General features: G+C 35.8%; 1 protein-coding gene across 2 annotated transcripts in view; it reads right to left on the bottom strand.

The window, feature by feature from the left end:
* Positions 1–7,756: 7,756 nt before the first annotated feature.
* The window catches only part of cdin1 (CDAN1 interacting nuclease 1), a 54,897-nt gene continuing 50,047 nt past the window's right edge, over positions 7,757–12,606 (bottom strand). For both annotated transcript variants that reach the window (XM_032500580.1, XM_032500581.1), the window contains one exon: positions 7,757–8,769. In XM_032500580.1, coding sequence (XP_032356471.1) covers positions 8,613–8,769 — 157 coding nt within the window. In that variant the 3' untranslated portion in view covers positions 7,757–8,612. The remainder of the gene's footprint in view (positions 8,770–12,606) is intronic.

The raw sequence follows: 12,606 nt of genomic DNA, 5'->3' as shown, positions 1-12,606 counted from the left end.
AGAAAGCTATTTCTACACTGCATTGCCGGTTAAATGTGCAAAAAGGGAAGATATAAGGAAATTTGGAAAAGTGGAAATTATTTTATTTAATAAAAAATGTCTTAAAGTGGAAAAATACCAATATGGTGTTAATGTTTTTTGTAAAAGCTGTTGCTAAACTGAATTGCCGGGGTTTACTTTGGATGAAGATGAAACTAAAAGAGTGATGAATGAGTCAAATTAGGAAATCTCAATCAGCTGTGTTGAATATTTTAAAAAAAGTAGGAAAATTATTTATAAGTTGTATAAATCTCCTAAGGAATGAAAGATGTGGAAGATTTTTAGGCTTGAATTAAGTATGAATCCCTGAATGAGACTTGGTCAAGCATGGAAAGCAGCTGAAGCAGTATAAATAGATAAAAAAGTGAGAAAGGGACAGGTGTAAACACATTCAGGAAACACACAATACTTTTGGATAAAAGTAAGAAATGTGGCCATGAGAGCAAGTTAAAGAGAAAGTTCCAAAATAAATGTTCTTTATCCACTGCACCGTAGCTGTGTGCATCCCTTAAAATGCAGAAAAGGCAAAAGAACAACAACACTAACAACTGTAAACTGTAACTGAATCATTTTCTATCATTTTTTTTAATAAAGTCTGTAGGTGAAAGTATGTGGTAGGAGTAGTATATCAAAGTGCAAAATCCTGAAGAAGATTTGTAGATTATTTCAATGTAAAAAGAAAAAGTCTTGTAGTAAATGTCCAAAAAGGTCATAGTATAATGTGTCCAAAAGGTGATAAAAAGTCATAGAATACACTGTAGCTGTCAAAAAAAGTAAAAACAAGTTTTATTTTAGTATGTATGATAAAAACGTCATAGTAAATGTCCCAAAAAGTCATAGTATATATAGTATGTCCAAAAGGTGATAAAAAGTCATAGTATAGTATGTCCAAAAGGTGGTAAAAAGTCATAGTACATACTGTACTGTCGCTGTCAAAATAGTAAAAAAAAGTCATATTATAGTATGTATGATTAACAAAAAGTCATAGTAAATGTCCAAAAAAGTCATAGTATAGTATGTCAAAAAGGTCATACTATTGTATTTCAATACAAAAGGGATGATAAAGTTATAGTATAGTATGTCAAAAAAAGTCATATTGGGGCTATGTCGAAAAAGGTCATAGTATGGTATGTAGAAAAAAGACATAGTATTGTATTTCATGAAAAAGTACATGTATGTTGAAAAAAGTGAAAAAAGCAATATTATAGTATGTTAAAGAAAGTGATTTAATAAGCCATAGTAGAGTAAGTAGAAAAGGTCATAGTAGTGTATGTCAAAAAAGTGATAAAAAGTCATAGTATAGCATGTAGAAAAAAAGAGTTAACAAAGTGATAGTATTGTATGTTGAAAAATTTGATAAAAAAGTCATGGTATAGTATGTCAAAAAAGTGATAGTATTGTATGTCATTAAAAGAAGTGATAGTGAAGTTTTTTTCATGAAAAAGTGTGTTGAAAAAAAGTGAAAAAAGCAATATAATAGTATATTGAAGAAAGTGATAAAAAGTCATAGTATAGCATGTCTAAAAATGTCATAGCATTGTACGCCAATAAAAAGGTTATTGAAAAGTAATAGTATAGCATGTAGAAAAAGTCATAGCATTGTACGTAGAAAAAGGTTTTTAAAATGTCATAGTATAATATGTCGAATAAAGTGATAAATCGTCATACTATAGTACGTCAAAAAAGTCATAGTATACTATATAGAAAAAAGAAAAAGTATTGTTTTTAAAAAAGTCATAGTATAGCATGTCAAAAAAAGTGATAGAAAAAGTCGTAGTATAGTATGTTGAAAAAAGTCAAAGCATTGTATGCAGAAAAGGTTTTTAAAATGTCATAGTATGATATGTCGAATAAAGTGACAAATCGTCATAGTATAGTACGTCTAAAAAGTCATAGTATGCTATATAGAAAAAAGAAATAGTATTGTATCTAAAAAAAGTCATAGTATAGCATGTCAAAAAAGTGATAAAAAAGTCATAGTATAGTATGTAGAAAAAGGTTTTAAAAGTGTTATAGTATAGCATGTAGAAAAAAAGAGTTAAAAAAGTCATAGTATTGTATGTCGAACATTTGATAAAAAAGTCATAGTATAGTATGTAGAAAAAGTCATAGTATTGTATTTAGAAAAAAATGTTTAAAAAAGGCATGGTATAGTATGTCAACAAAGTTATAGAATTGCGTGTCAATAAAAGAAGTGATAAAAAAAAAGGGATTAAAACGTCACAGTATAGCATGTCAAAAAACTCACAGTTCTGTATAGTATGTCGAATAAATTGATAAAAATGTTATAGTATAGGATGTCAAAAAATGTGATAAGGTTATGGTATAGTAAGTCTAAAAATTATAGTATATTATATAGAAAAAGACATAGTATTGTATTTAAAAAAGTCTTGATATACTTTTTCAAAAAAAGTGATAAAAAGTGACAGTATTGTATGTTGAAAAAGTTATATTATTGTATGTAGAAAAAAGTTATTCAAAAAGTAGTATCATAGTGTGTCAAAATAAGTTTTTAAAATGTCATATGTAGAAAAGGTTATAGCATTGTATGTAGAAATAAGTGATAAAAAAGTCAAAGTATAGTATGTCAAAAGTCATAGCATAGTATGTCAAAAAAGTCATAGTATAGTATGTCAAAAAAAGTCATAGTGTAGTATGTCAAAAAGTCATAGTCTTGTATTTCATAAAAAAGTGTGGTGAAAAAAGTGAAAAAGCCACATTATAGTGTGTTGAAGAAAGTGATTTAAAAAGTCATAGTATAGTATGTAGAAAAAGGTCATGGTATTGTATGTCTTAAAGGGATAAAAAGTCATAGTATAGCATGTCTAAAAATGTCATAGCATTGTATGCCAATAAAAAAGTGATAACAAATTAAATTATAATATTTTGAAAAAAGTTCTTGAAGAGTAATAGTATATCATGTAGAAAAAAGTCATGGCATTGTCTGTAGAAAAGGTTTTAAAAATGTCATAGTATGATATGTTGAGTAAAGTGATAAAAATGTTATAGTATAACATGTCAAAAAAGTCATAGTATACTATATAGAAAAAAAACATAATATGTGATGAAAAAGTCATAGTATGGAATGTTGAAAAAGTTATAGTATTGTATGTAGAAAAAAGTTATTAAAAAAGTAATTTTATTGTATGTCGAAAAAAGTTTTTAAAATGTCATAGTATAGTATGTAGAAAAAGTTATAGTTTTGTATGTAGAAAAAAGTGATACAAAAAGTCATAGTATAGTATGTTGAAAAAAGTCACAGTACAGCATGACAGAAAAAAGTGATAAAACAGTCATAGTATTGTATGTCAAAAAAAAGTAGCATAGTATGTTGAAAAAAGTGGTAAAAAGTGTAGTTTAGTACGTTGAAATAGGTCAAAGTATAGTATGTCAAAAAAGGGATAAAGAAGTCATTGTATAGTATGTCAAAAAAGTGGAAAAAACAATATTATAGTATGTTGAAGAAAGTCATTTAAAAAGTAATAGTATAGCATGTACAAAAATGTCATAGTATTGTATGTCAAAAAAAGTGATAAAAAAGTTAAATCATAGTATGTGGAAAGAAGTGTTAAAAATATCATAGTATAGCATGTTGAATAAAGTGATAAAAATGTTATAGCATAATATGTCAAAAAAAGTCATAGTATAGTAAGTCAAAAAAGTGATAAAAATGTCATATTGTATGTCGAAAAAGGTAATAGTATAGTATGTTGAAAAAAGTGATAAAAAGTCATAGTATTGTATGTTGGAAAAAATTATAGAATAGTTAATCTAAAAAAGTGATAAAAAGTCACAGTATAGCATGTACAAAAAGTCATAGTATAGCGTGTCAAAAAACTTTAAAAACATATTTTAGAGTGTTGGAAAGTGCATTCATCTTTTCAAAGCAGCTGTTTGGGACAGTCTCTTTCAATATTTTTATTTCATTATTACTATTAAGTTTGTCTTGAAAGTAAATACACCCTGTAAGATTTGAACACAGAACCTTCTATCTTCCAAGCAGCCTGCCCTACTTGCCTATTTGACCTGACACCAACTTCTGTGTTTACGTCATATTTGTCTCTTTTTGATGGTATAGTGGACCTCAAAAAGGTGATAAATAAATCATATTATTGCATGTCGAAAAAAGTCACAGCATGGTATGTCGAGAAAAGTGGTAAAACGTTATAGTATAGTATGTAAAAAAACAGTGATAAAAAGTCATAGTATAGTATGTCAAAAAAAGTCGTAGTATAGTAATATGAAATATTGATTAAAAAAAGCCATTGTATTGTATGTTAAAAAAAGTAATTAAAAAAGTCCTTGTATTGTATGTCAAAAAAGGGATATAAAAGTCATAGTATGGTATGTCAAAGAAAAGAGATGAAAAAGTCACTGTAGTATGTTGAAACAGTCATAGTATAAAGTATTCAGACCAGGACATAGTACTATCACAGCTTCAACACTTACACAAACTTAATTTTGAATGGTCTTGATAACTGTCAACCCTGTGTTGCTATTTCTTATTCTATTATATATTTTTCATCGGCTTGTCTAAGGCTTTATGACACTAGACCATACTATTCATTCATTCATTGGTTTTCTTTCCGTCAGCTGGTTTTCTAATTATCTGTCTGAGAGAAAACTGGCTGTTGTCTGCAACCGTGTTCAATCCAGATCTCTTTTATTGAGCAAAGGTGTTCCTCACGAGTCTATTTCTGGTCCACTTCTGTTCATTCTATATATTAATAATATTTTCCTCCCTTCGCTGCATCGTGATGTCCATAGTTATGTGGATGATACAAATTTGTATTGTTTTTGCCCAACTCTGGCTCTGGCGGCAAGCCTGCAGACTGCTTTTAATGAATTTCAGCGGTCACTTATCAGCTTGTCTTGAATTTTGACAAGACATGGATTACGTTCTCTAGGTCCCCTGGCCTGGGCATTGTGTCCAAGTATTCATACACTTCATGGCGGACAAATTGAAATTGTGGATTCATATAAATACCTCAGCATTTGACGTGACAATAAACTTTCATTTCAGACCCATGTGGAACATCCAACCAAATAACTGAGGAGAAAAATTGGTTTTCTGTACAGAAATATGTCTTGTTTTTCAATTTTCAATAGGACAACTGTGGTACAATCACTCATAATGCCTGTTTTTGATTAAGGGAACATTCCTTGCGTGCTACATCTGCCAGATTAAAGCCTCTTAATGCAGTATATCAGAGCGCTCTGCATATTATACATTTATTTTACTTTATATATTATATGTATTGAACCATGGTCACAGCTTGCTCTGCTTATGGGTGTGTTTGAAGCATTGCTGACCACTGAGCCACCACGCCACCATATAAAGGACACTGCAAACAGTCATAGCATTGTATGTCGAAAAAAACACTTTTAAAAAGTCATTGTATGTATAGTGTGTCGAAATTCTCATAGTATAGCTTGTCAAAAAAGTGATAGCCATAGTAGAGTATGTCAAAAATTGTCATAGTACAGTATGTCAATTAAAAATGATGGTCATAGTACATATCAAGTCAACATTTTTTTTATACTGAGTCTTGTTGTTGCTGGATGCCTCTTGAGGATGAAATTGCTCCACAGTACTGGTGTTCCTGGCCCCAGGAAACAACCTCTCCAATCTGGCCTTATTTGGAGAACACTCGAGTGCTCCATTGTTGTGACAAAAACAATGAATCTAAAAGAGGTGGGAGACGAGGTCTAGGAAAACACAAAATAATGAGGTCTGGCTCTTAAAAATTATCAGATGGAAGTTTTTTTTTTCTATATTTGCACTCACATCATGGAAATACAATCAGCTGACGCCGATGTCGGCCCTCGCCTTTCAAGTAGATTTTAAAAAAAGCTGTATTTAGTTTGCATTGTGTGCAGAACCTAATTTATAAGAGTTGACCCTGACTCCTCTTTTGTGTGACAGCCATCTTGGAAAACAATGGCAGGAAGGCTTGAAACTTGAGAGGAACTGAATCTGCTGTTTTTCATTTTTTTTCTTTTCTTGCTCAATAGAGAATTTTCCCTCCCTGAGTAAAATAGCTCTGTTTTTGTGTCCAACAGGAGCCATAAACTGATGTCTAAGCATTCCATGGCCAGGCAATAGGGCTGAGTTTAACTGGACACATGGGGACAGTTGTTTTGTACCACATGGAGCAGGGGGGGGCCTGACAGAGGAAGCCATGGCCGCCTGGCGACCCTGCAGTGACCCACTGGCCTCCTCATGGAGGGATCAAGGCCTATATGCGAGCCGGCTGAGGGTTAGAGGTTTAAGGGTAACAAATCAAGCAACACTTTAGTGGTATTTAACCCCCACATTCCATATCTCTCTAACTGTGTGAGCGGTGCATGACTGTGCAGAACAAACATAGAAGGGCTTATTTTGATTCTATATATGGGGAGTTCTTCTCAGTAACAGAACTGGAGTGGCTCAGGTTTGGGAATGATTTTATTGTTGTGAAGACATGGAGAACATCATTTCATTCCCTGTACTTTTCACCTGAAGGCCTGCTTTATCTCTTTCATCTCTCTGTAGGCAAGTGCTGATGGACAGCTATACGAAGTCTCTGTATTGAAAAATCTGTACATTATAAAACAAATTCTCTTCTTTACTCAGTTTCAATGCTGCAACAGTTAGGGAGCACAATACACACATCTTGTTATAAGATGCATTCTCCGAGGTGGTGGAAGGGTTCTTCAACCTTTCACTTTCTTTCCTCTTATCGTTTTGTGTGACATAAAGAAGAGGACATGACAGGGACCCCCTATAGGCTGTGCATATCTGCCTCTCAAAGCATCACTCAACTTTATGTTCACTTCTGGTTCCCCTAGCCTGGCTGTGTTTCTTCCATTGGTATCTGCTCATAAAAACATACTGAGGTTGTAAAGAAGTGCAACAGACAACTGCTAGATAGTCCCACCGTTACACGGAAATCAGGTGTTTCTAATGTACTTACCTTGAAGCACACACAAAGCTTAAAGTATATATCTATATATATATATATATATATCTATATATAGATATATCTATATATATATATATATATATATATCTATATATAGATATATCTATATCTATATATATATATAAAATACACTTTCATGGAAAGAGCATATTCAAAATCAAGAATCAAAACATATTTATTAATGATAAACACACAAGCAATTCAAACCATTACAAATGTTCTTTTAAATGATCACAGTGTGAAGTGTGGGATAGAACGTAAAAAGAACTGAATTTTTTATTTTATTTTATTTTTTTACAATCCTGCAAAAGCACTCAGGGAGGTGACACGTAGACCTTATCACTTTGCATTTTATTAGACTGTGACCTCAGATCTCTTGCTCAACAGACACCCTAATCCGTTGTGTGTAGAAGACTGTAACTTCCGGCTACTTGACTTGCTATGGTGTTAGCTAACACAGCTTATAAGATATACATTTAGTACAGTCTTTAGGCCAATAAAATAACCCTAGTGAACTATAATCAGTGTTAAAACGATTAATCAGTCAGTCGATAGAAAGAAAGAAAATGTATAGACTATACATAATAACATTTATATCTCTGCAAATCAATATCTTTGGGTTTTGGACTGTTGGTTTGGAAATTGTGATGGCCATTTTTTTCTCCAACTTTTACACACAATGCAATTAACCAATTAATCGAAAAAGTATTCAACAGTAATGGATGATGACAAAAAGTACAATTTAAAACGGGTATAATTTAAACGTACCTTTATTCAACACTTTACAAGCTAGCCCAGCTGAAAAACTGAAACACCTGTTACTTATAGCGTCAAAAGCGTTGACACTTAAGATTAGTGGGAGCTGTGTGAGAACTTGTACCCAAAATATGAAGCTGTATAGTTCATTTATTATAGTTAATTAAGACAACACTAAAAAAAGTGGATAATAATTATGTGATGAAATTAGATGTGGTGTGAACCCTTGCTTCAACCCAATGTGCTTAAAAAAACAACAACCTCAAAACATTTAGTAGAAAAGGTCACAGTGAGCCATTTTTCAACAGAAATGACTCTGTTTACCCCCTGAAGAGTGACTGAGAGGGCACTGAGTGACGCAGGTGAGAGACAGGCCTCCACCCAGCCCCCAGACCGCACCTCTCTTATCTGCCTATGGAGTGGAGGAGGAAGGAGTGACAAAGGCCAGGGCTTTGGGTGTGATAAGGAAGAGCTTTATGTCCTGCTTTGGCCCTAGCTCTCACACAGGCCGTTCCTAGAGGCCATCCAGGGGCCAGGAGCTGACCAGCAACTAGGAAAGCCTCCAAGACGGTGTTTTTGCACACAGGTATGAATCTGACCCTGTGCTGTCAGATATACAGAAAGATGGTGTGTGTTTACATGTGGTAGCTTTGGCGCAGTGAAAGAGAGGAAAGGAGAGACAGACAGAGACGGAGGGTCAGGTGGAGTTCAGGGCAGATTTTTCGTCTCACACTGCAGGAAAGCCAAATTGCTTCCGGATCTAGATATCCACCCCTGTTCCTACAATTCCCGTCTCCTTGTCTTCCTCTTTCTTTCCTTCCATCTTTGTTTTGCTTTTCTCACTCTTTGTCTTTATTCTGGCACTTGTGGCAGTTGGTCTTGCTGAGTGGCATGGCACAGGGTGACGATGTCTGTTGGGAAGGAGTCTTTAAGCAGGATACCTCTGTCTCTCTGGCAGTCCAGCTCTCCTATGAAACCATACCAGTAGATCACAAGGCCGGGACCAAACCTGCGGTGCAAAAAAAAAAGAAACAAAGCACATATTTTGTTAGTACACAATGTCTGAGAGTTCTGAAGTAGCTATGAATGAGTTGCACAGTTCCTTTTAAACTCATAACTGCAAAATGCTTATGGCTGTTGACTTTGGATTTGGAAGGCAAAACAAAAAAAAACAGTAATAAGTCAAGTAAAAAGATAAAAAGATGGGACACAAGCAAGACTGATATGAGAGATAATGTCCTTAAGTATTTTCCTTTGATCACCATCCAGGAAACGTGTGCTGAATCAAACAAAAACACCGCCAGAAAGTTTAAGATGTTTCTGAAAGAGTGATACACACTTGATCACATTACAATGGCAGTGAAATAACAATAATCAGAGAAATAACAAAGCTCTACACCAAGGCCTCCGGATCCTGTCATCTGAAGCCTTTGGCACATAGCAGAGCACACAGAGTTCATCCCAAAGTCGGAGACTTAAACACACTGCATCTGGCGGCTAATGTTAGCCAATGCAACAGTGTCCAGCTGTTTCATTCACAGCCACTTTGAAAGCCAAAGCAACTTTGCCTAAGTTGGCAAGCACTGCTTTTCCTTTAAGCTATAAATAATGACTTGCCAAGCAACTGAGAAGTCAAGTTAAGACTATCTTTCATTCTCTCCCTCACATCACTTTGCTGCTTTTGTGTCTTATTGACACTGTAGCTACTGTACACCTGGAGGTCCGCTAAAAGGCACAGAAACAATTAAAAGAGAGGAGTTCTTCACAGGGAATGTGCAATGTTGTTTCACTACTTCTCCTCACAAAGGCAATAAATCATCTTTCAAGCTATTTATTATGCCCCAAAGAGCTACCGGTGGCCCCTCTCTGCCTGATATAGATCATACCTATTCTTTGAACATTAGCTGCCATGCATAAAGACATGTCACAGTTGAACTCTGAGCGGAGAGCACCTCAGCCCCCACATGCAAGACCAGATTCAAGGAGCTGACAGTGCTCTGGTCCCAGACACTCTATCCTCAGACAGTTAACAATGTTGTGAGGCCTCTGGAGACCTAGACAGGAAGCTAGCCAAAAGGCCACAGCGAGCAACAGAAGTTTAGCTCCAAGGTAAAGTGCATAAAAACCTTGAACCTGTGATCAATCATTTCATATTCAAATACAGACTCAAACACCTAATGATGTTATTTTAATAATAATTATGTGAATCTTTAATCTTTTTATATGGTTATAATTTATGAGCTTATTATAAATACTTAGATGTTTGACCCTTACAACTTCGGCACAGTATTCTAACCACATCAATTATAAATGTGAGTGCAAGAATCAGTTGTCGTGACATTGCCAACTATGTATGTCTACTGTTGACTGAGCCTTGAGGCAGTGCATGTTTTACATACAGAACTAGTATGGAAACAGACACATGCATGAAAATATACGCGACTATACACGCACACACCGCTCCCTCCAAGAGGCCCTTGCAGCAGTACATGCTTCTGCACCCCATCCCCGGATTCTACATTTTACAGTGTGTGATTTACGGTGCTGTATCTATGAGCAAGCAGGCCAAAGCTAACAGCCCTGGAGAAAGCCCACAGATGCACACTGAAAGTTCACCACAATGTCACAATCATAGCTCAGCCTCTCAGCACTGCACAAAGCTCAAGCCCCCAAACTCTCATCGTTTCCATGGTCCACTGCTGCACATGGCCGCCAACTCTTAATATGGAAATGTTATGGAAGCAAAACCTAAATATTTACGTTAGATGACTTTGGAAAAGGGGTTATGCTCTTCTTTTTATTCAGCCGCCGTGCTGTATATGTATTTCCTGTGCTCTTGATGGGGAGGTGAGGCTGAAAAGGGGAGAAAAGGGAGACTCGTCTGCACAAAGTGGAGAGAGGCAACCTTCTGAAAAGGTTAAAACTGTACATCAACAGATAAGGCAGCGGTGTACAATACATCATGTCCCGGCTCTGTCAGGGGAGGGCGAGCACAAATTGAAACAAGCAAAATTATAAACACAGGGGAGCCATGTCACCAAGGCCTTTCCATACCGTAAAGAAAATAAATGGACTTTGAATCCTACTCAGAATTAATACAAGTCAATACTACAGGGAGCTTGTAAAAATCTAAGACTGGGAATACAAACAACACGGAGGTGGAAGGGAATGGTCAGGAGGCCAGGACTAAGCCTGACGGCTACAGTATGAGTAGAAAAAGTTCCATTGTAAAGAGCAATTATAAACATACAGTATATGATGCCGTATAAAATTTATCTGCAAATTATGGTTTATCATGTGGGCTCGGCTGGCTCATCTCAACATGCTGTTTGCTCATTACACACAGCTCCTCTAAGTCAGAGTCAGCCTTCAAATAAACACCTAACTATGTAATGAGTTGGTGAAATTGTTTGTGAAACGTAGCTAATTTCAGCGAGGGGGCCAACTTGATGAGCCTGGGCGTGAATTGCGGTTGCCAGCCACGCTTTCGTTAGTGTTAATGAGCGGGTGGTAGTCACATTTAAAGCAGGTGCCAAGCAGCTTACTACGGCAGCTTAATGAGCGCAAGGCACTCAGGAACAAAAACTCTCGAATGGAGGAGAGGGAGTGTTATTAGTATCCGCCTGCCTACACACACACACACACACACACACACACACACACACACACACACACACACACAACACACACACACACACACACACACACACACACACACACACACACACACACACACACACACACACACACACACACACACACACACACACACACACACACACACACACACACAGCAAGTCATGCAGCCAAGCCTCACACAGAGCTGGAGCACTGAATTAAGTCTCTGCATCTTTATATGCACAAGGCATACACACACAGAGCACAAGTAAAATATGAACTGCAAAATCTAATAAAAATACAGTGAAATACAAACTGTACCTTTCAAAGAATGTGCAAACCTACTCCCTTGATTTTATGTATGCCCTTCTTATTTTCTGGGAAGTCTAAGGTTGATAGAGGTCAACCCCCGCCTCTCTGCAAAGAAAAAAAAACTTGCCGTTTAACATTTCTACCGAACAAACAGGTAGGCTAATTTGATCTGCCACATTTGGTGAGAAAAAGCTTTACAAAAAACTGGGGACCGAGCACTTCTGCCAAAGCACATTACACAATATGACGCATTATCAATAAAATCAAGATGAATTTACGCCCAACTTAAAAACACTGTCACTTCATTTTACATACCGCGCAGACCCATTTTAAACAAACGCCCCAGCAATGATTTAGACAGCGTAAGCCTCTACCTGAGCATGAACTCTATGTCTCTGAGGTTTCCCCACAAAGACCTCTTTGTTTTCAGCATCCATACATCAGGTCATAAGGTAGGCCCACTAAAGCACTGCCAAACATCACCTTTAGTCTTTTCTCTGCTCCCTGAAATTCAGGTAAGGAACCTGCTCAACTTCTTTTAAGACAGAAAACATTAAGAGTAATTGGGGTGAGATGTATAAAGTGATAAAAGTCTTTGTGTTGTAGACAGAAGGACTATGTACAACAACAGCAAAAGACAGAGATAAAATGTGTGCATTAGCGACAAATGACCTGGGATCTAATTTATAAACTATGCGTAGGATCCTTACTTAAAAGTGTACGTATGCCCAAAAGCCACAAATGGTGTACGTCAAAAAAATCTGATTTATAAAACCGTGCATACGCCCACCTGTAAGCAACGTTCCCTTTATAAATCACAGATTACCCACAAGTGTGCGCACGTGAATCAGCCTCTTATCCCGTCCTGTACACACCTATTTTTAACCATAAATAGTCAATGCAAAGCACCTCATGA

This window comes from Etheostoma spectabile, chromosome 20 (assembly GCF_008692095.1).
Source record: "Etheostoma spectabile isolate EspeVRDwgs_2016 chromosome 20, UIUC_Espe_1.0, whole genome shotgun sequence".
NCBI classification, from domain to species: domain Eukaryota; kingdom Metazoa; phylum Chordata; class Actinopteri; order Perciformes; family Percidae; genus Etheostoma; species Etheostoma spectabile.
This window is presented reverse-complemented; position numbering and strand designations above follow the sequence as displayed.